General features: G+C 41.3%; 5 protein-coding genes across 5 annotated transcripts; 2 read left to right on the top strand and 3 right to left on the bottom strand.

The window, feature by feature from the left end:
- Positions 1-1,530: 1,530 nt before the first annotated feature.
- On the bottom strand, positions 1,531-3,504 carry gdpgp1 (GDP-D-glucose phosphorylase 1). Its single transcript, XM_071503085.1, has 2 exons — positions 3,304-3,504; positions 1,531-2,969 (listed from the first exon to the last, which is right to left on the bottom strand). The coding sequence occupies exons 1-2, from the start codon at positions 3,317-3,319 to the stop codon at positions 1,861-1,863; spliced, it is 1,125 nt and encodes a 374-aa protein (XP_071359186.1). The 5' UTR covers positions 3,320-3,504; the 3' UTR covers positions 1,531-1,860.
- A 936-nt stretch (positions 3,505-4,440) lies between these two features.
- On the top strand, positions 4,441-12,650 carry LOC139635592 (titin-like). The gene is made up of 4 exons (XM_071503080.1): positions 4,441-4,586; positions 5,090-5,201; positions 5,759-12,025; positions 12,241-12,650. Exons 1-4 carry the CDS (start codon positions 4,566-4,568, stop codon positions 12,273-12,275), a joined length of 6,435 nt encoding a protein of 2,144 aa, XP_071359181.1. The 5' UTR covers positions 4,441-4,565; the 3' UTR covers positions 12,276-12,650.
- Positions 12,651-13,867: 1,217 nt separating this feature from the next.
- LOC139635647 (calcium and integrin-binding protein 1-like) lies at positions 13,868-15,788 on the top strand. The gene is made up of 7 exons (XM_071503087.1): positions 13,868-14,051; positions 14,453-14,487; positions 14,609-14,708; positions 14,869-15,022; positions 15,125-15,243; positions 15,378-15,466; positions 15,562-15,788. The coding sequence occupies exons 1-7, from the start codon at positions 14,001-14,003 to the stop codon at positions 15,581-15,583; spliced, it is 570 nt and encodes a 189-aa protein (XP_071359188.1). The 5' UTR covers positions 13,868-14,000; the 3' UTR covers positions 15,584-15,788.
- On the bottom strand, positions 15,559-18,398 carry LOC139635631 (RCC1 domain-containing protein 1-like). The gene is made up of 8 exons (XM_071503086.1): positions 18,096-18,398; positions 17,764-17,979; positions 17,485-17,650; positions 17,267-17,388; positions 17,073-17,177; positions 16,407-16,577; positions 16,282-16,311; positions 15,559-16,117 (listed from the first exon to the last, which is right to left on the bottom strand). Exons 1-8 carry the CDS (start codon positions 18,298-18,300, stop codon positions 15,960-15,962), a joined length of 1,173 nt encoding a protein of 390 aa, XP_071359187.1. The 5' UTR covers positions 18,301-18,398; the 3' UTR covers positions 15,559-15,959.
- A 112-nt stretch (positions 18,399-18,510) lies between these two features.
- unc45a (unc-45 myosin chaperone A) lies at positions 18,511-25,353 on the bottom strand. The gene is made up of 19 exons (XM_071503084.1): positions 25,193-25,353; positions 24,865-25,057; positions 24,098-24,273; positions 23,893-23,982; positions 23,590-23,757; positions 23,155-23,323; positions 22,843-23,013; positions 22,408-22,579; positions 21,995-22,295; positions 21,820-21,914; positions 21,524-21,665; positions 21,170-21,310; positions 20,869-20,996; positions 20,725-20,791; positions 20,509-20,622; positions 20,313-20,428; positions 19,807-19,924; positions 19,561-19,716; positions 18,511-19,432 (listed from the first exon to the last, which is right to left on the bottom strand). The coding sequence occupies exons 1-19, from the start codon at positions 25,214-25,216 to the stop codon at positions 19,145-19,147; spliced, it is 2,829 nt and encodes a 942-aa protein (XP_071359185.1). The 5' UTR covers positions 25,217-25,353; the 3' UTR covers positions 18,511-19,144.
- Positions 25,354-25,722: the final 369 nt, after the last annotated feature.

A 25,722-nucleotide genomic window follows, 5' to 3' on the forward strand; every position in this document is an offset into this window, starting at 1 on the left:
ATAGAGGATAGGACAGGTGGTAACAGACATTTGTTTAATGTGAGTAAAAATATAAATGATCAAAGTGACTAAATTCAAGTTCAAGCTTAAGCTTTTATGGTTGTTTTTGCACATCTGTAAGTCACACATGCATATGTTCAAACAAAACTGAAATATTGTTTCTTGTAGGCTGTTTTGTCCCTCAAGCTGTTGATTATCCTCACAGCTTAGGGAAGAAGCTTTTGTACACTGACTGGCAGAAAAAGTCATCATTGTGAGTTTTCATATTTTATTTATCCCTCACATTTATTGATTTCACTAACTTTAAATTTTTAATTTGAATTTTTTTTACATTTTATTGTTATTCATTGCCGTAGTCAGTGTCAATGCACTGGCTTTGTACTCACCGATGAGGAACCTCATTAAAATGAGTGAGCGGGTATCTATGCTCATTGATCTTACTGCTCGGCTTGGCACCGCAACCTTGGTGATGTAATTCTGGCAGATGATGTGCTCTTCAGGGATAATGTGCAACACTGATCCCTCTTGATCTGAGGACCACTGTCAGGCTCGCTGAGGAGACTTTTGCATGTGTCGTTTTTGTATGTTTCATTAGGGCATTGTGTGTGTGTTAAGATGAGCATAAGAGTGAGCCATGTGCGACTAAGGCAAAGAAAGGTGGTGACAACAACGACACAGATTTAATAGTAATTACTGGTTCATGAGCCTTTCTCACAGCTGCCATTTTGAGTTGTTACTGCAGTAAGCCATGACAGTGTGACAGAGAGCCAGAGCCGGCATCCAAAGCAGCTAAATGGAATTCAACCATTATTAATTTCATTATTTACACCTGTGTTTTTTCTACTTTGACATGTCAAAATGTTTTCTGTGAATTTTTGGGGCTACGAGTGTCTATCTACCTGACACAACTATAGTGCACCAAGCCACACCTTTTTTTTTTTTTTTTTTTTTTAAATTGTGTGAGTCACGCTCAGTCTCAGACATATTGTTGTCAGCATTATCAGTGATACTCAGTTTATAGAGCTTTTCCGTTAAACGATCTCACCCTTGAGACTTTTCCCCTTCTCTACAATGAAGGAGCATGAAAGCAACACATTTTGTCCCACCGCAATTTTTCAACAAGCCGCCTCTATATGTAAACTCACCTCAACCTCACGCTGTACTGGAAGTTGTCCTGAAATGACCACTGACGTAGACCCAGCTCTACACCACCCTCATCATTCCCTTGGAAAGAGGAACCTCCATATCCCCCTTTTGTTACTTAATCCATTAACATTATATTGTTGCGTCATCAGATAAGTGTAAAACGTAACGTTAACATGGCTCTGTCCCACTCAAACATCCTAGTAAGGCATAACAGGGAGCTGGTATGAATAAGGTGGACCACCAAGGTAAAAGCAGCTATTTATTAATTATACCTGAGCTTCTCCTGCTTTGACAGGCCAAAATGTTTTCTGTGAAAAAGTTCAATGACTTGCTTTCACATGCACAACTGAAAACTGGAACTCCCAAAAAAAAAGAATACAAAACTTGTGTTTTTAGATGAAGTGCTTTTTTTTTATTTCATTTGATACCAGTTTCATTACATGTCCATTAGTTGATTAAAGCACATTCTCATTTATTAATATAAAAATGATGAATCTAAATATTTCTAATCATCTTTACAGTTTAGTGGAAGCTTTGAAATGTACTCTGTAGAGTAGTTGTGTGCACATTTTTTTTAGTGCAGGTGGAGGATAGGGGATGCTGCACGGCTCCCAAAGTATAATCTCGAGTGAGATATTTTCTTATTTTATATATGTAGCATCCAATCTAGTTGATTTGTAACTTGAGCACAAGACTCAACAAAGCTTCCATACATTATAAATCCATTAAATGGCGAGTAAGCTGCTGTTCCAACCTGTGAAACTCCCCATCAGGCAAGATGTACCTCTGAATTATACCCATTACATTTTTCTCAGTACTGAGCTCATAGTCTTTCTTGTTCTTAAATGGTAAATGTCCAGCAAGCTCACAAAGAGCAACATTGAAGGCAGACTCCTCTTTGGCACCAAAGCAGGATATTCTGGGCCATACAGCGATGCGAACGCCTTTTCTTGAACCGAGACTCTTTTCGTTCTGTATATGATCACAGGGCGGACATCCTCTAGTCATGAACAAGTTGTGAGCAATATTACCCTCCACCAGAAAATCTGTCACTTCACAGATGGCTCTGGCAACTTTCTCCACCTCCTCAGATTCTGTGTAAAACAAAAGCCCTGCAGGAAAGTCCAACAGGCGATATAATCCCTTTTCAGGAAGCAATGGCTTGACTGGCATAGATTCAATCTTGAGCTCCTGGTCCAGGTAATAGCCATGTAGGTGTAAATGATTGACAGACGCAAATGCTCCTAAACTGTTGAAACCCACGCGAAAGCCAGGGTCAGAGCTCAGAAGCACAGATTCAATACCGACCTGGATGGCGGACTTCGTCAGAACCTGTGGTAAACAACATGATGGCTCTGGGACAAAGAGACAATGCCCAAACTCCAAAGGACTGACATTGACTAGCACGACCATCCTACATGGTTGATGCATCTGCCCACTGTGATGCAAATCTGCCTCTCTCTCTGTTTCCTTTATCATCTCAAATATGATTTCCTCCGGATTGATTTTGTTAAAATTAAACTGCTTGGCGTTGAACTCCTGCTGAATGCTCAGTATCTCCTGAGGCTTTCTTCTCTCTATTCCCCTTTGAATATTCAACTGGGCCACATAGCCATGCGAACCCGGCAGGATGCGTGTTTGTAAGTCACCCAGATGGTAGCGGAAAAGCCCCCTCTCCATCCTGTCTGTCCAGCCGGCTTGGACGGTTGTGTCAAACTTTGTTGGTGGTGTTGCCATCCAGGGACCGTTTCCACTGCTCCGACGCACGTCTGTGACAAAGTCCTGGTTGGTGTACACAAACTGGAGCGGCATGGTTGGATTTGCTGGTTAGGCAGAGAGGCATGAGATTTGACAAAAAAAAAAAAAGCTCATTGTGGTGGGTTACTGCAATGTCATTCTGCTGAATCATCTGACAGACCGGTCACACATAAGAGCAAGTGGACAGCCGGGCTGCAACTTATGATTATTTATGAAAATCTTAGAAATCAGTAATGAAAATGAAAAACCCATCGTAACCTTTCAAAGCCAAAGACAAATAAACAACTTCACATCGTACAAAACAAGCAATCCAAAGCAAAGATACACTGACACAGACACCTGCGTTTCTCTCTTTCATTGTCACGACACAAACATGGGTTCATTTGATAGTGAGCTCACCTTTTAAATTTGACATCGTCTCACGTCTTGAAACCAACAGCGGGTTAACACATTTGTAAAAGAAACAGAAAAGAGGCACAACTAACGCTTCTTCATGTCCGCATACTTGTATTTTCCTTCCATGTTTTTTTCGAAGCACCAGCTGGCTAAGGTGAATAGTTTCCGCATTCGTAGGTGTCTTCTTCGTCGGTGTATATTGTTGTATTTCCGGTTCATTTTTCAGACTAAAATGTTTCATAAAAGTATTTATTTAATCTCGTTACCGTAATAAAATTGAATCAGTTTACATTAACATCAGAGTAATCATAATATAAGAAAAAAAAAATAAAGGGATAAAAACCAGTTAGTTAAGATAAAAGAACATTGCTTCCGAATCAAATCAAATGATTACTATTATTTGGGATTTTTTTTGTTTGTTTTTTGTTTACACATAAATGCGGGTATTTTAAAACTAAACTACATATAAATCAGTGGCTGAACGAGTTTAAATTCTGAGTAACTGAGTAAGCCTCTGAAGCTTATGAAGGATGATAAGAAAGACCTTCAGTAATTTCTTTACTTGATGTATTAAAGTTAATATTAGATTTTTTTTATGCGATGTACTTTCCATTCTTTCTTTATTTATTCATTATCTTTTTTGTGTTATGCTCAATCTCAACCCTCGGTATTTTTGTGATTATGGAAAAAGTGCCTTGTTTGTTTGTATCTTTACATGTTTATTGATAAAAAAGGAGGGGAAAAACATAATCCAAAGAAAACATGAGACATAAAATCTACAATCACACAGCAGAATTAATGCATCTATCGTGATAAAAGTAGCCAACGTGGTAAGTATTTTGACCTAACTACCTATTATTGTAACGGTTGACCATGTGCTCACAGGAAGGCTCATGTTCATTTAAAATGTGCACACACATATAACCCACCCACACCCCCAAATAAAAGTTATCTAAACTGTAAACCCTCTATAACTGGAATAGTATGTGTACAATATCTAAATGTTGAGCAACGCTCCAGTTTTTCATAGCTGACCTATGTAGGCTCAACTAATTTTGAAAGTATGAGCAGCTGGCCAGTCAGGCATCATGGTTATTTTAGTCACTGCCTGCTTTTGGAGATAAAGCAGGCAGTGATTGGCAGAGCCGTGTATGCCTGCGACAGAGTTTTGGGGATCACCGCAGTGGATGCATCATATCTGGACTAGCTGGATTTTTAATCACAGTACATTTCTCAAATATAAATAAGGACAAGTGAGAGAAAAGATGGAAGCAAGCAACAACGAAGTAAGTACAGTTGTGTTTGAAAATGAAATAACTGCAAGGAATACCTTAAAAGTTATTGAAATAGTACAGCAAGAGTTGAGGGCAGATTCCTTTTTTTGGTAATTTTTCCTTATTGCATTTCTTACAAAAGTGAATTGGTTTAAACCTTGTGAGAGCTTTAAAAGTTAGATAATAATAGAGTTTTATCTGAACAGATGGCAGTCTGGTCTGCCATGCCTCTATTTATTTTTAACACCGTCAAGAGTTTCTGTTACCAACACATCACACTCACTGCAGTAACAGAGCCAACACTAGTGTAAAACACTAATGTTACTTTTGTCAAAATCCTATTATAATGAAATATGTATAGCAAATGTTTAGATGTGATCATAAAGCTACAGTCTACTTACACACAACAAACATAAGAGAAAAAAAGGGGGGAAAATGAAACATATTGCCCTGTATGTGTTTGTATCTCTTTCATTTCATTTTCTCTGAAAGTTTTGTACCGTTCTCTTTTGTAGACAGGACAGAAAACAGACGATAAAGCTCACACTCTAAATATAAACATGACACCGGGCGGTAATGCTGAGCACACAGAGGATAGCCAGTCACCCTCCACGCCCATTGTTCAAGGTATGTCATGATTTCATCCTTTCACTTAGTACCCCAGATAGTGTAAATTCATACTTTGATTTAAATTGAAATAAAAATATATTTAAAATGTTATTACAATAAAAATAATAATAATTCTGTAAACACATCTGCATTGAATAAACAGGACAAGTGTAAAGTGTAACAAAATAACAATCTAAGTTCAAACAGAAAGTTAGTAAGTTCAAACACTTACTAACTTTGTGGTGCTTTCAACTGCTCCTGAAATCTTAATAATATAAAATACAGTTGGAAGAGCTTGGATTATTTTGTTATCTATATTATTACCAAAGGTTTTAGACTAAAATTTCATGCCCAGATAGGCCTATATTAAAAGTAGTTCAAGCAGAAAACGCAAATCAATATCATTACATGCAAACCAAATTAAATAATTTATTTAATTTTTAAATGGATTGATGTGTTTACTCAAATGCATTTAAAAAGTCAAAGAGATTGATTTGTCTTATTAATAACCATATGAATAGAGTGAAATTAATTATAATTATAATTATTGCATGTTCATTTGATCTTCACACCAGGTCCATCTGACACTTCTCAAGAGAGTGGAGAACACAACCCAAGGGTGCCACCTGGCTCTGCCACAGATAAGAAAAATGCTATTAAGCCAACACTCCAGATAACTTTCAGCACATTCAGTGTCAAGAATGGTGAAAATCTGAAAATAGAGATCCCAGTGGCTGGGAACCCAGCTCCAAAGATTGAATGGAAAAGAGATGGTCAGACAGTTAAAGAGACATCAAGGCTAGAGATCTCAACCACACCCTCATTAACAGTTCTTCATATCAGACATGCTGCCAGGGAGCACTCTGGTCAATACTCAGTCACAGCAAGCAACAGTGCTGGGAAATGTACAGGAGAGATCACTGTGGTTGTTCTTGAAAAACCAGACCCACCCACAGGACCTGTGAGGATTGATGAGGTTAATTCTGACTATGTTACCATCTCCTGGGAGCCGCCTGAATACACAGGAGGCTGTCAGCTAGACAACTACATAGTGGAGAAACGTGAAACTACAAGTACAGAGTGGCAGACGGTGTCAGCAACAACAGTAAGAACCACAATCAAAGTCACCAAGCTGAAGACAGGAAGTGAATACCAGTTGAGAGTGTTTGCAGAAAATAGGTATGGAAAGAGTACTGCAATCACCTCTCCCATTGTAATTGCACAATATCCATTTAGTGTGCCCGCTTCTCCTGGCATCCCCTTTGTGACCACAGTGACAAAGTACAGCATGGTTGTTGAATGGGAGCCTCCAACCAAAGATGGAGGCAGCCCCATCATTGGCTATCACCTTGAACGTAAGGAGAAGAACAGCATTTTATGGACCAAGCTGAACAAGCTTGTTATACCTAATACTCGCTTCAAAACAAGCGGACTGCAGGAAGGCATTAAGTATGAATTCAGAGTCTTTGCTGAGAATGTTGCTGGACTCAGCTCACCTAGCAAGATATCTGAATGTTACGTGGCACGAGACCCCTGTGATCCACCTGGCAAGCCAGAAGCTGTTGTCATTACTAGAGAGAACATCACACTTGAGTGGGCAAAACCCAAGTACGATGGGGGAAGCACCATTACAGGCTATGTTATTGAAAAGAAGGACCTCCCAGATGGCAGATGGATGAAGGCAAACTTCACCAATGTTATTGAGAATCAGTTCACAATCACAGGTCTGACAGGAGGCCAAAGTTATGAGTTTAGAGTTACTGCCAAGAATGGTGCTAGTGTTTGGAGCACACCTTCAGAAAGTGTAACCATCATTGCACAGGATGTTATCGAAGGACCCACAGCATTCATTGATCCTAAGTTCAAGAGTATTACTGGTGTTCAGGCTGGTGAGACTTTTGTTATTGAAGCTGATTACTTCGGGAAGCCCCTTCCTGATGTAATGTGGCTGAAAGATGGAAAAGAAATTGACAAAGCTACACCAAGAATGGAGGTCAAAAACACCCTCACTCACACAACTCTGACTGTCAGGGATTGTACACGAGTGGATGGGGGCCACTTTGTATTGATCCTTAGTAACATTGGTGGAACTACATCTGTGCCAGTTAATGTGAAGGTCCTGGATAGACCTGGTCCTCCTGATGGGCTTCTAAAGGTGAAGGTTGTCAGTGCAGAGAAGTGTAATCTTCACTGGAACCCCCCTTTAAATGATGGTGGTGCCAGTGTTTCCCACTACATCATTGAAAAAAGGGAGACGAGCCGTGTCATATGGACAGGAGTTGATGGTCATGTTGAAGCTGTCAGTTACAAAGTGACAAAACTGGTGCCTGGCAAAGAATATATATTCAGAGTTGCTGCAGTGAATAAATTTGGTGTTGGTGAATTTTTGGAATCAGACCCCTTCATTGCACAGAACCCTTTTACCACACCTTCTGCACCTTCTACTCCTACAGCCAGTGCTGTGACTGGTGATTCTATAGCGCTAACATGGGAAAGGCCAGAGAGTGATGGAGGCTCAGAGATCGATGGCTACATCTTGGAGAAACGTGACAAAGAGGGTGTCAGGTGGACTAAATGCAACAAAAGAAGACTAAATGATTTGCGTTTCCGATGCACAGGGCTCACTGAGGGACATTATTATCAGTTTAGAGTATTGGCAGAAAATGCTGCTGGTGTGGGTGCACCCAGTGAGCCAAGTGAGTATATAAAAGTCTGCGAAGCTACTTACCCACCTGGTCCCCCGACCAACCCTAAGGTGACAGACTATTCCAGCAGTACTGTGTCACTGTCTTGGTCAAAGCCCATCTATGATGGTGGAGCAGCCATTAGTGGATTTGTAGTTGAGATGAAAGAAACAGGAGAGGACGAGTGGATTGCCTGCACAACGAGCACAGGTGTCGAGGAAACAAACTACACTGTGAAAAGACTGAAAGAAAATACAGAGTACAATTTTCGCATTCGTGCAATAAATGCCGCTGGAGTTGGAGAGCATGTGGAACTACCTGGGTCTTTGAAAGCTGCTGAAAAATTGGAGGCACCTGAGATTGAGTTGGATACTGCCTTGAGGAAGATCGTGAACGTTCGAGCCTGTTCCACATTACGTCTGTTTGTCAACATCAAAGGTAGGCCAGAGCCTGAGGTTAACTGGTCAAAGGAAGGTGGAACTCTCAGTCAGCGTGCTCAAATTGAAGTAACAAGCTCCTACACAGTGCTATTGATTGAGAATGTTAATAGAAATGATACAGGAAAGTATGTGTTGACTGCTGAGAACTGCAATGGCTCTAAATCAGCATTCATCAACGTCAGAGTATTGGACTCTCCCAGTGCACCAACAAACCTAGAGGTGAAGGAGGTAAAGAGAAACTCTGTGTCCATATCCTGGGAGACACCTCTCATTGATGGAGGAGCAAAGATTTCGCACTACGTGGTCGAGAAGCGAGAGGAGGCTAGAAAGGCCTTCACAAGTGTCTGCAGCAGCTGTGTGAGAAACTCATACAAGATTGACAATCTCCAGGAAGGATGCTTTTATTATTTCCGTGTCCTGGCTGTAAACGAGTTTGGGGCTGGACTGCCGGCAGAGACCACTGAAGCCGTTAAAGTCTCTGAGGCTCCTCTGCCTCCTGGAAAAATCACATTCAGTGATGTCACTTGCAATAGTGCGAAACTCTCTTGGGAAAAGCCTGACCATGATGGAGGAAGCAAAATCACATGTTATATAGTAGAAATGCAAGCCAAGGGAGATGACACGTGGACAATGTGTTCAGAGAGTAAAGCAGTGGAAGTCACCATTACTGGCCTGACAAAAGGAAAGGAGTACTTCTTCAGAGTGAGCGCTGTGAATGAAAAGGGAAGAAGTGAACCAAAGTCCCTGTTGGCACCTGTTACTGTAAAGGATACTAGTGCTGAGCCCATTATTAGTTTGCTCTCCAACACATTCAGTGTGAAGGCAGGTAACGATTTAAAAATTGAGGTTCCATTCAAGGGTGTACCGCCACCAACAGTAGCCTGGAAAAAAGATGGCAACGTGCTAAAAGAGACAAGCAGGGTAAATGTCCAAACATCTGACACGTCATCTCAGATCACTATCAAAGATGCAACCAAGGTAGATGTTGGTGTGTATGAGGTGACTCTGACCAATTCTGTAGGAAACACATCCGCTGAAATTTTTGTTAATGTCTTTGAAAGACCTGGGCCACCAAGTGACCTCAGTGTAGATGAAGTGAGTGCTGACTTTGTGTCTTTGTCATGGCAGCCCCCACATTATACTGGCGGATCCCAAATCAGTAATTATGTTGTTAAGAAGAGAGATACAGGGAGCACAAGCTGGCAGACTGTGTCAGCTACAGTTGCAAGGACATCAATCAAAATTTCCCGTCTGACACAGGGTACTGAATATCAATTTTGTATTGCTGCAGAGAATCGCTATGGCAAGAGCCAATTTGTTGAATTTGAACCTGTTGTTGCCCAGTATCCCTTCAAGCCCCCTCGTCCACCAACCAACCTCCATGTTGTACAGGCCTCAAAGTCTGTAATGGTCATTGCTTGGAGCAAACCAGACAGTGACGGTGGTAGCCCTCTCATTGGATATCATATTGAATGCAAAGATCAAAGCAGTATTCTGTGGACAAAGTTAAACAGAGGCCCAGTGACTGAGAACCAGTTCAAGGTAACAAGTGTTGAAGAGGGCCTGATATATGAGTTCCGTGTCTATGCTGAGAATATGGCAGGTGTTGGACCCTGCAGCAATGCATCTGATCCTGTAGCCGCAAGAGACCAGTGCGATCCCCCATGCAATCTCACAGTCACCAATATAACTAACAGCTCAGTTTCCCTCGCATGGGATAAACCAGAATATGATGGGGGAGCTAAAATAACTGGTTACATTGTTGAGCGTAAAGAGCTGCCAGATAGTTGCTGGCTTAAATGCAACTTTACCAACTTACTGGACACCTTCCTGGAAGTGACTGGCCTCACAGAGGGTGAAGAGTATGATTTTCGTGTGATTGCAAAGAATTCAGCTGAGCTCTTCAGTGCACCCTCTGAAACCACAGGACCTGTTACTGTACAGCATGATGTAGAGCCACCCAAAATTATCTTGGATGACAAACTTAGACAGGTGGTGATTGTCAAAGCAGGAGAACTCCTAAAAATAGATGCTGACATCTCCGGTCGCCCCAATCCTACAGTGTTTTGGTTGAAGAATGGTAGAAATATTGGCACCAAGGGAAGGACTGAGATAACTGCGACAAAGACACATACCTCTCTACTTATCAGAGAAAGTGTCAGGAAAGACTCTGGACAGTATACTCTGACCCTACAGAATACAGGTGGTACTACATCTAAAGTTATCACTTGCAAGGTCTTAGATAGGCCTGGCCCACCTGCTGGACCTCTGGAAGTGTCTGGGCTCTCAGCAGAGAAATGCACCTTGTCCTGGGGGTCCCCTCATGAGACCGGTGGTGCTGAGATCATGCACTATATTGTTGAGAAGTGTGAAACCAGCCGTGTAGCCTGGACTCTTGTGTATGATAACATGATGGCAACTACTTGTAAGGTAACCAAGCTGCTCAAAGGAAATGAGTACCTGTTTAGAGTAAGGGCAGTGAACAAATATGGAGAGGGTGAGACCTTGGAAAGTGAGCCAATCAGGGCAATGGATCCCTATACCATCCCATCTGCTCCAACAGATGTTGAGGTCACAAGTGCAAGCAGCGAGGCTATGACTATCTGCTGGAAGAGACCTGCCTCTGATGGTGGTAGTCGCATCAGTGGTTACATCATCGAGAAGAGGGAGAAGCAGGGTGTTCGCTGGGTAAGAGTCAATAAAAAGCCAGTCTATGACTTAAGAGTCAAAGCCTCTGGTCTGCACGCGGGATGTGAGTATGAATTCAGAGTCTTTGCTGAGAATGCTGCAGGGCTAAGTGAACCCAGTCTCCCGTGCCCGCTCACACTGGCAGAGGATCCAAAGTTTCTACCTTCTCCTCCATCAAAGCCCACCATAACTGATTCAACCAGGTCCTCAATCACTCTGTCATGGAACAAGCCGATGTTTGATGGTGGAGCAGCAGTTACAGGGTATAAAGTTGAATTCAGAAAATCATCAGAAGAAGACTGGGCTGTTGGTGTTCATAACACAGATAAAACAGAGTTTACAGTAAGTGGACTCACATCAGGGGCAGAATATGTTTTTATTGTCAGATCCATAAATAAGATTGGCATCAGCGAGCCCAGTCCTGAAACAGATCCTCAAGTAGCCATTGATAGAGAGGAGGAGCCCAAGTTTGATATTAGCACTGAGATGAGGAAGACCCTACTTGTTAAAGATGGCAGCTCCTTCACTTTGACTGTGCCTTTCACAGGCAAACCTGTTCCCAGTGTGTCATGGGACAAGGCAGGTGTAGATCTAAGAGTCAGAGGACTCATCAACACCACCGGTTCTGTCACCTCTATCACAGTGGAACGAGCAACACGTGACGACTCTGGCAAATATATAGTCAAACTACAAAATGTTGCTGGATCTGCCTCTTTGACCCTGAGTGTGAGGGTTTTGGATTCCCCTGGTCCACCTGCTCATATAGCAGTTAAAGATGTGACCAAAAACTCTGCCACTGTTACCTGGGACATCCCTGAGAATGAGGGAGGAGCTCCTGTCAAGAACTACCTTGTGGACATACGGGACATCAGCAGAAAAGGGTGGACAAGACTCACAGACAAATGCCGCCGACTGTCCTATAAGGTGTCTGACCTGGAGGAGGGAGGAATCTACTTCTTCAGAGTCACTGGAGAAAATGAATACGGGATTGGTGTTCCAAACGAGACCAAAGAGGGAACTAAAATGACAGGTACAATCTGAGAAGAATAAAATCATATCATAAGAGTTGTTGTATTTATTAGGACAAAAATGCCGAATTAGAGTGATGGGATTATTACCTAAATGCAGTGAGATGTAAAAGATGTGAGAGAATGATGAGATATATTAAGCACTTACATGTATTTTATTGTAAATTATTCTACTTGTTGTATTAACAGTAATTCTGTTTTTATTCTTCCATTTCAGATACAACAGACTGGGACACAAATCCAGGAGCTTAACTTGTCTGAGTTAATGAGTCAGTCATCTCCTGATCTCCCTGTTGGGATTCTCCTCTATTTCTCATTTATAGAACATTCATTTTTATACAGTAGTTAGCACAGTTATAAACATTTGTGGATTGTGTTCAATTCCCAAAATATTTTATCAGTTAGTTCATGCTTTAAGAATTAATACATTACCAAAAGCTGCTGTTTTATAGGTATATTATTAACTTTTTAATGTCTGTGTACTAGTAAGCTGAATAAATATCTTAGCTTAATTTTGTTTATTGAAGAAAAATGCACTGAAATGCCGATTTTGTTTGTTTCTGCTGCAACAAGAAGGAAAAAAAAATATTTGTGGTAAAATTACAATAAAATGAAGATGATTAGAAATTGTTGTGCTTGGACTTTTCATGGCAAAGACAGGATAAATTAACGAATTTAAAGAAGCCAAACAATAAAAAACAAAAACGAAAAACAAAAACAACCAAACAAAAAAACAACTGAAAAACAGAAATGAAGAGATTAACAATTGCAGAGTAGATGACTGGAACATCTATTGAGTATTTCCATTTTGTATACCATTGTTCATGCAACCAAACATTAAGTGAAATTAGAAATAGCTGTGACACATACTTGGACCTGGAAGATTTTAATTTTACACTTTGAAAGGGTATTCCTATACTACTATACCAAATTTTACTTTTACTTAAATTTTTTGAAAATTATATCTTTACTTTTGATGGAAGCCTTATATATTGTGGTGTTCAGAGGTTGTTAAGAGATGAGTGGCACCATTGGTTAACAGTAACACAAATACTAAATACTAATTCATTTTACGATTTTATTTATCGAAAGTATCTAATGAATCTAATGAATTTTATCTGTGGCACTCTGATGAACAAACTGGTAAGGAGTCAGGCCTCTTTTTTATTTATTTATTTGTGAACCATGTCAAAATAAATACACGGTAGCTTTAAAAAGTTATAACTACAGACATTAGCCCTAGTTACATTGGAGGATGAAGTAAAATTTCCTCTGTTACTGATACTTGGCATTAGAGTGTTGATTCTGATGCATCAATGTGTAAGCGGCATTTTTTTTTTTTTTTTTTTTAATATGTCCAATATTAGGAGTGAAATGATAAAAAAAAAAAACAGTAATTCACAAAAAAGTATTCATTGTTCAGACTTTTCTCTTATCTTTACTTTTGTTGTGAAATATCCGCTAATATTATCCTGTCTGAGATGGGAAATCTATTCTAACAACTCAAAGTCCACTGTTTAATCTTTAGTAATGTGTTGTATTTTATCAGGTTTTCAGATGACTTTTTAATGTAAAACCTGAGAAGCAGTTAGTAACTACAGCTGTGAAATAATGTAAATGCAGTGGAGTGAAAAGTGCAATATTGCCCTCTGACGTGGTGGAGTAGAAGTGGCTTATAAAGTACTAAAGTACGAGCGCACAATGGAAATATTCATTAAAGGGCAAAATGGACCACTTAAAATTTGTACTTAGTTAGTTTGTTTGTTACTATATGTCACCTGTTGGTTGTTGTTGACTAGTCAGCTGTTTACAAGTACGTCACTCTAGAAACCGTTACGTAGCTAGTACAGGAAATCGAACGCGCTAACCAGAAACCGGAAGTAAGCGATGTACGGACAACTAGTTGTGTAGTAGAAGTTGAATATATATATATATATATATCAACAAAAAGTACATCTTCGAGACGAAAATTTCAGTATGGGAACTACGGCAAGTCAACTTGGGAAGGATTTGCTCTCAGAATATCAAGTAAGTGTCCAAGGCAAAGTCTCCAAAAGCAGGTATTAAACCGTTGCGGTCGTCAACCGAGTGGCTAGAGTTGACAACAGTTTTCACGCCCCGAGGAACCGAGGAAAACGTAGTATCTATCTGAGCCTAAAGTTTTAAGTTAAAGGAAAACCATTAAAACCTTGTCATCACACGGACATGATGATTTATTTTTGGTCTGTAGTCATAGTTTTTCTTATAAACTAAATATAACATTAGAGTCACTTGTCATCACGCTAATTAAGACTGTGGAAGCTAATGTTGTTGTTAATGTCACTTAGTTAGACCATAGATGTAAAATAGGAAATCAGACTCATAAAGATGTTCCAATATGGCGGGGAAAGCACTGTTACCATTCTAATATTGCTAACTTTATCTTTTAGGAACTGACATTCTTGACAAAACAAGAAATTCTTCTGTAAGTGATCAACCACATGCTACATTACAATCATGTTTTTTTGTTGTTTTTTTTTAATTTAGTCTATCTACCACTGATAGTTGAAATACACAATTAAGTTGTGGCTTCCTGTTTTGTTCAGCGCTCACAAGAGATTCACTGAACTGCTCAATAAAGAAGAGAAAGACCTTCCAAATACCAGAGTACCAATGGAGAGGATTCTTACTCTGCCAGAACTCAAGGTGAAATTACATTTAAGTTAAAATAGTATTTGTGGTGTTAAGTGGACTGCCTTGTGGTTATTTTCACTGTATTACTAGGACTGTCCTGTGCTTTGTGTGTTCTGGAAGTGCTTCAAGTACTGATAAACTGCACTGACCCTTGTACTTGCTCCTGTACCAGTCCAACCCTTTCAGGAGAAGAATCTGCCATGTATTCTCAACATCTGAACAGAAAGATGGAAGCCTCACGTTTGAGGACTTTCTGGACCTTTTGAGTGCCTTCAGTGACTCTGCTACTCTGGAAATCAAATCCCACTATGCATTCCGTATATTTGGTAAATAAATTGATTAAAAAGATACATTAAAAAATAGGTTTGTTATTATTAATACATGTAAGGCTGTCAATCTGTATAAGAAGTATATTGATATTTTTGTAGACTTTGATGATGATGGAACCCTTGACTGCGGTGATCTGGAGAAGCTGGTTAACTGTCTGACTGGGGAGACAGATGACACAAGACTAACTGCAGACGAAATGCGACAGCTCATCAGCAATGTGAGTTCACATTGAGGCTTCTCCTCTTTGAAGATGTATGGAGGCACTGTAGATGTTTACAACAGACAGTGGATGCAGCTTGGTACACTGATGTGTCACTGGGCATAACAGTTCTTCCCTTTGTATGTTTTTAGATCCTTGAAGAGTCAGACATCGACAAGGATGGAACTGTGAATCTCTCAGAGTTTCAGCATGTCATTTCAAGATCACCAGATTTTGTCAGGTAAGTAAAAACATTATTGTTATTACTGATACGTATTTTGCCCAACACAATTTTGTTCACTTTAACTGTAACTTTATATTTTCATTTCTCCACAGTTCTTTCAAGATTGTGCTGTGAAGACATTTAGTGAGCTGTGGAAATGCATTGCCCTTTAATTCTCATATTATGGTGTTTAATTTTCAGTTAGTAATGTTTGCCTTAAATTATATTTACCTGTGGATTTTATTGCATTAACAGTTTTTATGTATCATTTTTGAAATGTAAAACCCTTGTGGGTTTTTTTATATCTGTAAAGAAATTAAAAAAAAGTCTACAAAAGGTACTCAATTACCAAAGGTTTCTTTTTTTTTTTTTTAAATACAGACATACAAATAACTTTAATATATAACAAAATATATTTAATCCAAAGTCTCCATGTATTTGTTGTGATAATTTCCTGATATGTTGTCCAAAGTCCACTGTTAATGTTTATCAGACGGATTCCGTAGTATTTTTAAGGGCAAGCTACTTCCTCCTTGACGACAGCAGCAAAAGTGTTCCATGTCCCACACACTACATCAATTACACGCATCTGCTGCTCCCTGAAGAACTCCACACGCTGGGGCTCATCTGAACTGATTAAAGCCTGGTGTCCAAGTTGGCCATATTCACCTGAAATGGTTATAGGAGGAAAGACTTTTACTGACCACATGTCTTATCCATACATTATTATTTGATTGGTGCTGCTACTGGGTGTGTTTTTATTTAAATCTAACATATTTGTAATTTAGTAAAAATGTATTTAGGTCTTAGCTTAGCTGGAAATTCAAACTTACCCCAGCCCCAAGTGTAGAGGTCACCTGTCGCTGAAATTAGAAAATATGAGGTAAAGATGACCATGAGACTGACTTGTCATGAAATGTAAATCAGTATTATACACCACTGTCGAGAGGTTCCTTACTTGTAACAGCAGCTGTATGGCGGGAGCCACAGCTGACTGTGCTAACTTCACATGATGGAGTGACATCCAATAGAGCCGGGAATGCCTGGATCGATATGAATACCTCCTCGTGTTTCTCTCCCTCTTGTGGCTCCTCACCAGGAGATGAACTGGTATCTTGGCACAGTGCTCCTGTTCAGTACAGTCAACATTACTGAACTTTTGCTGTTTATGATATTACTCTTGAGTGTCTACTACAAGCAACATATATGACACTATACTTGATGGTTCAAACATGAACGCTAAAAGCTTTCTCATACCTGATATGCTATAAATGAATAGTCTTATTTTTTCAGGGGACGTGAGATATCAGCTGTAGCCCATCCCAGTGTGGTGACTCTTGAGAGCATTTAATCCATTTGAAAAACTGTTTTTTTCCCACCCTTGCTCAGAGGTAACCAGTTGATAGGCATCATTTGAATATTTGAAGTCATACATGTAACATGGAAAACGATGCCACTTGACAATGTGCACTATGGTAAAGTGCACCTGAGCAGATCGCAGAAAAATCTTTGAGCTGATAAACTACACTGTGGGTAAGAAGAAATATAAGAGGGTGTTTTGCAGTGAAATGTCCCTTCACTGTATTTCTTGAACAGTACGCATTCCTTAAGGAAACTAACAAACCTGCTTGTTGGCTACTTTGCTGCAGCGTTGCTTTCCTCAGACCTCGTGATGGCAGTCCAAGCTGGCCACTCTCATTCCAGCCCCACACGTAAAGGTCACCCCCATCTGAGAGGAAAAGGAAATTTGACTTTTTCCCCCCTCAAGTTGAGGCGGTGTAACCCTTTTCACTGCCAACATCTTTACATAACACTTACCACTAATGCAGACAGAGTGCCAGCCTCCTGTAGCAACGCAGCTCATGGACATCCCCCAAAGTGCCTCCACCGCCCTGGGCTCCTCCTCAGAGGTGAGGCCTCCATGCCCCAACTGACCATGACTGTCAAAAAAAAAAACCCACAATATACTAATTACTAATTGCTAGGGCTATTTCTCAGATTCCCAATAAAAGCAAATGTGTGAGTATTAGCCCTACCTGCCCAGTCCCCAGGTGTACACAGCTCCTGTGGCACAGAGAAGGACGGCATGCTCTGCTCCCAGGGCCAGACTCTTGGCTCTCAGGTCAGGTGATAAGGGCCGGTAAAGGGGAGGTTTTGTGGCTATGTAACCCCCAGGGACCAGTGGGAGATTCAGAAGGGGTCCTGGGGTAAGAGAGCAGCAAGATGTACACTGATGAGCCTCTGACATGTCATGCAGTACACCCCTGATGTCTACCAGCTGTATTAAAGATATTAAATATTCAAATACACATTACCAGTGCCCTGTGATTGCGTTTTTATCTCCATGCTCCATGATGGAGTCTTCTCTTTCTTCTGCAGGTCCCAGGACTCAATCCTGTCTGAGAAAGCAATGGTCAAGTACAATTCACTGATGCAAGCATCTTTACAGCCGCGGCTTTCTACCACTGAAGGTCCACAGGACTCATCGGAGGTGACCGCCTGGAAACCCGCCAGGCACACACCACCGTCACCTGCCGAAGAGAGCAAAATGATACAGGCGTTAATATACGAGTGTGGCATGGTACACGCCTTCCATTTGTGTTGTGTGGACTCGTAGAGCTGCTTTGAGAAGTTGTTTAGGACTCACCGACCAAATGCAAAGATGCTCTTCGACTCCAGCTTGCTTTGATGCGACTGGTCTTCAAGCAGCAGCCACTTCTGTCCACATGACCAGTGAGCTCTGCTGGACCGATCACTTTGACTTCCTTTGCGACGTCTGTACCTGCTCCTTTATTTGGGTCATGGACACATATCTGCCCAAACGCGTTAAAGCCAAACCCGAACCACCGCATTGAACTCGCTTTACCTCTGCTGACATCTCATAGAAACGCAGTTGTCCGCAAAGTTTGAACGCTCGTCGCTGTAGAACCGGGAAGTGCTGCGCATGCGCTCCGTTAGTGCTGCAAAATGACTTGACTCTTAAATATTGATGCATTAGGATTAGGACAATACTATACGCATGCTTTGGAAATGGGTGTACTCAACGGAGAGATGACTTACAGTTCAGGTACAGAGATTTATTTTATTTTTTTAAACACAGTTAAAGCACTGGGAATGTAGTGAGGTCATAACACACACACACACAAAAAAACTAAAAACACAGCACACATTAGGTGAATTATATGAACAATGTGTTTTAGTTGTTGTAGGTCAAACATAATTACAAAAAAATAATAAAGTAGTGTGAACAACGTAAAATATAGCCAATAAATGTTTTGGGAAAAACAATTACACAAATAACAATTACAATCTTTAGTAAAGAATGTATAAAATAGGCTTCCTTATTGGTCTTCAAGTTGATTATGCATGTTTGCTGGATGTGCATGAATGAACATATAATGAAAACGAATACAATCAGTGGAAAAGTAATGTGAAACAGCAGTCAAAGTTCATGTGTAATAAAATACCCCTATGAGAATCTGCTTTTTTTTTAAATAAATTCAATACCTTTTCTTCAACAAATTCCTTATTGCTTTTAACCGTTTTTGGTTAAGACACATTTCAAGATCAGCATTAACCCATTCGGACCAAAAACACTGATTACCTGCAAAAGTGAAATGACTTCACTGGTCCCACATAATACTCAAAGCACTTTAACATTGCCTGGAGGCACATCCACACACAGCAGCTGTGTTTTCAGGGTTCAGTTCCTTTTCCCTTTTCCCTCTCTTCCCTGCTTCTGATGACACCGTACTCCATGGCCTTGTCCAGGCAGTTCTGAGCCGTTTTTGCGACCGGCTCCGGCGTGTGCTCTCCTCCCTTCGCCAGCACAGACAGGATCTCCAGAGCCTCACTCTCCATGAGTGTCTCAGCCAGGCTCTTCTCTGCCTGCATCATGTTCTGAACGATGACCACTCCACGATGTCGTAGGTCAGACAGCTCACTGAGCAGCAGTGCCTGTATGATCTCTAGCCAGTGGGTTGTCTGAGAAGAGAGGACAGCAGGGAATCGTGTGAGCCAAAATATGAAACTGAGGCCCTGTTTAGTAGTACGTGACAGTGCCGAGTTGCTCGAGGTGCAGGGACAGTGAGCTGCTGCAGTGGTGTGCTTACTGTTCCAGGGATACGGGCGCAGAGCTCAGGCTGCTCAGCGGTCAGCATGGCCAGAGTTCCTGCAGCAGCTTTCCGCAGCCTCTCATCCTCCTCTCCGCAGTAGAGCACAAGCAGCTTCAGCCGATCGTTCCCTGTTGCCAGGTACAGCTTCTGCACCTGACGACACACCAAAACACCCTCTGCTGTTAGTTCAACTCTGTAATAAATGTGTGCCAAAGTATCTATGATTAATATTGTGTGTCTTACCTCTGTGCTTAAAACCAAATTACACATGCACTCTGTGGCAGAAGCTCGGACCAGGTCGTGCTCTTCAAACATGTAGCCTTCAATTTTTGGCACAGCCTTCTCTTTTATGATCTTTTGTCTGTGAGAAAATATACTTTATCAATATATACAGATACTCTAAAAACTAATATAAAATTGTCAGAATAAGAAGATGTATTAAGAATATTATTTTATCTTGACTTGCAATTTGGTTATCAAGCCATCTAACTGGACTTTCCCTAAAAGACTTGTAATCAGCACTGGTAAGAATGTTTTGATAGGATTTTAAGTTGCAGGATCCTGTGTGTTTAGAAGTTAAAATGGTACAAATCTGTATGTTTTTTTGAGAAATTAGTTTTGCTAAATTGTAGGAAAAGATTTCAACAAAGGCTTGAATTTGCAAACATTTGTGTTATCATGCTTCCACAACAACTGACTGTGTGTTTTGCACATGTATTTTTAGGAAAGACTTCCCCCTAGTGGCCAACCTGAGTCTATCGCTGATGCCAGCCAGGTTGGTGAGAGCCATGAGTGCCTCAAAGTTCTGCAGCAGGGTGCATTCAAGACTCAGAAGGCTGACGAGTGGGCGGACCACCTCATAGATCTAGAATAAAAGAGAGACAGTTAAACAAGGCAGCCTTTTTACATTTTTAACTGAAGAGTCTCATTACAGATTCTCCTCACCCTCTCTCCTGGAAAGGCTATTTGAGGGTTAGATGTGATGGTTATTTTCGCCAGGGCTTGTGCCGCTTTGATTTTCCCTACATCTGTGTTGTCGGATGCCAGTGGGATCAGAGCCTGGGGAGGAAAACAATAAATATACAAAATGTGAACCTCCAAAAGCAGAGTATTCAGATATGTGTGCAGGCTAAACTTAGCATATTCATTGTGGTGCTCTACCTTTCCTCCACCCTGTGCCACCACTGTGCCTCTGTCTTCCTGTCGTTCCACCAAAGCCAAGAACACCCTGGCGTGAGAAATGGCATTCAGAGAAACTCTATGGAGAGAACAGTGAGTGGAAAAGACTTACTGCCGTTTTCCTACCTGGCGATACACTCTTTGCAAGCCTCAGTAAGGGCTGGACTTTCCTGTTTGACCATACACACCAACGCAGACACTACACCAGCCTCAAGCAGCTTCACCAGCCTTTTCTCCACGTAGGAAGATGCATCCTGACACATGAAAACACAGACAGGTTTATGTAAATCTTAAGGAAAAAATATGTCTGTAATATAACTTTTAAGAACAGCTAAAGAAACAAGATGAAGTTAGAGTAGTGGAGCTACTGTGCAACATTAAAAGAATATTGTGTGATGTTAGCTCTAAATGAAAACAAAAACTGTACCTTGGGGTGCTCCTCTGGCACATGCTGTTTTGCATATTTGGCCAGCTCCACTAGCTGAGGATCTGGCTTTTCCACTTCATAGCTGTTGGTGCAATTGACTAATGTGGAGCCCACAGCAAAGAGCACCGTCTTATCCTCAGACTGCAGGAACATACAGAAAAACACGGTTGTCAATGCTACTAGTTAAAGCAAGTTGATTTGTCATGCTAGCGATTTCAAATAGTACATACAAATAAATATCCCAGAAACAACTAAGACCCTTTTCTGAGAGGAATCTGACTTTATAATTGCCTTCTACTGTCCATGTGTCACAAATATTATAACAAATTCCACAATTACAATCATCAGTCCAACCTTTGCTAGTTCAAACATGGCCAGCAGAGCGTTCTTGTCTTCCACTAAGTCCTCCTTTACATCAGCGTCAAAGGTGAGGTAGGCGAGGCCTTCTACAGACCACCGGCGGGAGGTTGGGGGCAGAGATTCATTACACAGCCACCTAATAGAGAAGGAGATACAGCTTGCTTCTTATTTCAAAATCCAAGAATCCACTCCCCTGTCATTTTAGCCATGTTACGCAACAATATTGACCAGGCAAGACACATTTCTCTTAATCTATAACCAGGTTCAAAATTCAACACAAACACACATACTTCCTGCACTGCTTGGCAAGCTTGAGTGTGGATCCCTCTGCAAACTGCTTCATGCTGAAATCAGTCCCTCCTGCTGATCCCAGCTTGCACAAACCCTTTGTAATAACCCACAGGAAAGAGTTAGTTTTGTCTTCCTTCAGAGATGTTCTTTTCTCAAACTGTCTACAGTACTTACCACTAAGGCTCTCACTCGTATCCTGTCATTCTCACTTTTCTTGTAGAGGTCCTTCAGAAGAGCCACTCCGTTGGCTGTGATGAAGGAGGCTCTCTTGGCCTTTCCTGCAGCATGGATAAGAGCCTCCACCGCTACTTGCTGGTGAGTTACATCTTCGGATGCACACAGAGAGATCACTGCGTCCATCATTCCTGACATCTCCAGAGTTCTGTTACCTACATCGCTCGGTCCTTGGAGGAGCACTGATACGGTCTGGATGGCTCGCAGCTTGGCATCTAGGCCTGATTGGCTAAAGTGTTGCCTACCCACAAAACATCAGGTTAGGACAACTGGTTTGTAATAATGATTTTTCATGTTCACATTATTGTAGTATTAAGCAGCTCTAGTAAAAGACATTCTGGAGGTTAACTCACTGAACATATTCTTCACATAGCTTGATGAAGTTCTCTCTCTCTTTGTCACTCTGTAGGTCATCATAGAGTTTGCTAAGCAAGACAGAGCAGCTCATGTGGGAGTTGTCTGTAAGAGGTGGTCCTTCTGAGAGCTCAGGGACTGTCCCAGCCACCTCCAGGATTTTCTTCAATCCTGCAGAGGGACAAAGATATCATTAATCTAGCTGCAACGATGCTAGATAAAACTAGTGACTGAATGCACAAAATTGACTTGGATTAGCTGAAGCCATGGCCAAATTTAATTTGACCATTTAAAACATCTACTAAACACATCCACTCCTTGTTGTAGTAGTGAAACTATACTGAAAAACTGAAATGGGTATGTTTGGCTATTTTGTTTCCATGAAAGCACAAGGGTGAAATAATGATTTGATTACATGCAGGTATGTTTCATACCTTGGTCTATCACCCATAACGTAAGGGAGTTGTCAGGGTTTTTCAAGGATTTGCGGGGTACTTGTTTGACCAGGAGGTTGATGGCGCTGTCTCTGCCCGGCCCTGACACATTAACTGCTGGCATCATTCCCAAGAGATGCCACAACATTGAGCGAAGCTCCTTGGAGGGTTCTGTGTCAAATTCACACAATCAATTACCCTTGAAAGCACAGGACAGACAGCTGACACAGGTGAAAAAGCATTTGTTATACTGTCAGTCAAATTTCATGTGTAGCCAGCTCCAATATAAACATGATAAGAGTCCAAACTCACCAGGAAGTATGGCTTCATCTTTCCCTCTGATCTCTTTTTTCATGCCCTCTGTCAAAGCCTCAAACATCACCTGCAGCAGATGGCAGGCAGCCAGAGACACAGTGGAGGCTCCTGATCCCATTACTGCGCACAGCTGCTCCATTCCTAGCTCATTCACTATGGCCATAGTCTGGGAATAAAATAAAAGACTTTAGCAATGAAAAGTGTTACTAGCATGGTGATTATAGTCTCCTGAGAGACTAAACACTTCTACACAGATGTAGATGTAGATATATATTAACAAATTAAAAGGAACAACTGTACAAATAAGAGTGGTATCTCTATGAATATACCTTCCGTTTTACCTGTTTTAGGAAAATACAAGTTTACATCCCTGTTAAAAATTACTTTAAAGATGATGCAATTAATGACTTTAGAGGACATTATGACACTTACTCTGGACTGATGCCCTGTGCACAAACCAACCAGAGTCCTCAGAGCAGAAAGAACCATGTCCTCCTGCTTTGACAGAAGTAGCCTCTGAATTAGCTTCACTCCATCATTACGGAAGATCTGCTCAGCTCCTGCCTCTTCTCGAGATAGCACCACTAGATTCTGGGCTGCCTGAAATTGATTAATAGACTACATTAATTTGGTGAAATACAGCTTTATAGATGGATCAAGATGAATGAAGAAAAATCAAAACACTTTAAGAGACAATTACTGAAATTTGGTAGGATTCCCATAAGCCATGCTTACCTTCTGTCGATCTGAGTCTTTTGCAGAGGCATCTAATAGGAGGGAGAACATCTGCTGCACACGGGAATCTGTGGAGTTTAGTTGTGCCGACTACAGGATTAAGAGAAAAGAGCCTCATTAGCAACTGTTCTTCCAGGGTCCAGTTTCAAATACATGACCAAATCTCCATGACGCTTCATTCACTTAAAAAAAAAAATCACATCACCTTCTGTTGGATCTGTGCTCCTAGCTGTCTGAGAAGATCCTGGAAGGCTTTGTTTCTGGGTTCCAGCTGAGCACATCTCTGAGCATCCAGAAACGCCTGGTCAAGCCGACCTAGTTTCTGAAAAGACTGAGCTCTCCGGAACCTGGCTTTCACATCACCTGGGTCAGCATCAAGAGCTGAAAAGCATGGAAAATATGACATTTGATATATAACTTGTACATCCATAAATCCTCAGCCAGTTAAAGGGATAGTTCGTGTAACACTACCCAGAGCTGTAGTAAGATCTATTATCTCTTACCTGTAGACATATAGTAGTTGTGAATACTTCCTTTCATCAAAGATAGCACAGTTAGTGTGTATAGCCTACTTAGATAGTAGATAGTGTTTCTCAATAACTGTCCACATCTGGGTCTGTGTTATCATGAGTATCATATTTGGAGTATCATATTTGCACACACCTGGTTTATGTTTAGCTTCTCTAATTCTCTACTCTTTGGCACTTAGAGTACTACAAACCAATTCGGGATCCTAGTCTGGGGTGAGTTATAGCCCATATTAAGTCCAGGCCTAAACAACTCACAATGAAACTATGATGAATGGATCGTTTGCAACGTGCAAACCAGTTGAAACTAGGCTTTTAAAGAGTGCCCTGGTGAACTGTCCCTTCACTTTAACCAAAGACCTTCTGTGTGCCACCGTGCAAAATATGTGGTTTTGCTCAGTGATCTTACGAACTCTACAATATCGGCTGCAGCGATGTGTCCCACCTTTGGAGGCGTCAGCCTCTGCCTTGCTGTACTCCTCCAGTTTCAGGTAGCAAGCGGCGCGGTTGCGGTACAGAACAGCGCTCTCTGCTTGACTGTCACTCAGCTTCAGTGCTTTGGTGTAACAGCAGACAGCGCCCTGCATGTCTCCTGCCTTGAAAAGGGTGTTCCCCTCCTCCTTCAGGGCTGCAGGGTCCTGGGTTCAAGAGAAGAAGTTGGCAACAAGGGCTCAGGAGGTTAGAAAAATGCTTCGAGCGAGTGTATCTGGGTGAAATCTGCTTAGGTACGGCGGATTTCTTGAAGTGGTTTCCATTTCTTGTTGCCACCTTACCTTTTCTTTTTCGCCGACACTCATCTTCGAGGCGATACACACAATACGGCGTTACTTAGAGTGGTTAATATGTAGCTTTATTTTCTTCTGCTATGTCACAAACACCGCTAACTTCAGCCAAACATGTTACATCTTGCGACGCTTCCGGGTGTCTGGAGCACGTTGATGACGTTTACGCACCAGCCCCTCCCCCTGCCCCATCACGCTGGATTACCATAAAAGGAAGAGAGCAGCAGGGCATCTGGGTCTGCATCTCTGCTTTATTTGGTTAAATTTTCATTCTGTGCTGCTCTTCAGTCCACACAGACACAGAGGGTTCTGTCTGGCCACTTACGCAGTAAAAGAAGAGGGGTTCTTAAAGCCAGCAGTGAAGGGATTTCAAGCTTTCTGCTGTCGGTGGTCTAAATGCCTTGTGTTGGAAGGTTTAAACCTCTGCGAAGCATTTTTTTTTTTTTTTAGCATATCTTAAGTAAGCCTTTTCTCCTTTCTCCATTCTCTTTTCACCTATTACAGCAGAAATACAGAAGTTG

This window comes from Trachinotus anak, unplaced genomic scaffold (assembly GCF_046630095.1).
Source record: "Trachinotus anak isolate AG129_WGS33_773 ecotype Australia unplaced genomic scaffold, CSIRO_AGI_Tana_v1 ptg000002l, whole genome shotgun sequence".
In the NCBI taxonomy this organism is placed as follows: Eukaryota; Metazoa; Chordata; class Actinopteri; order Carangiformes; family Carangidae; genus Trachinotus; species Trachinotus anak.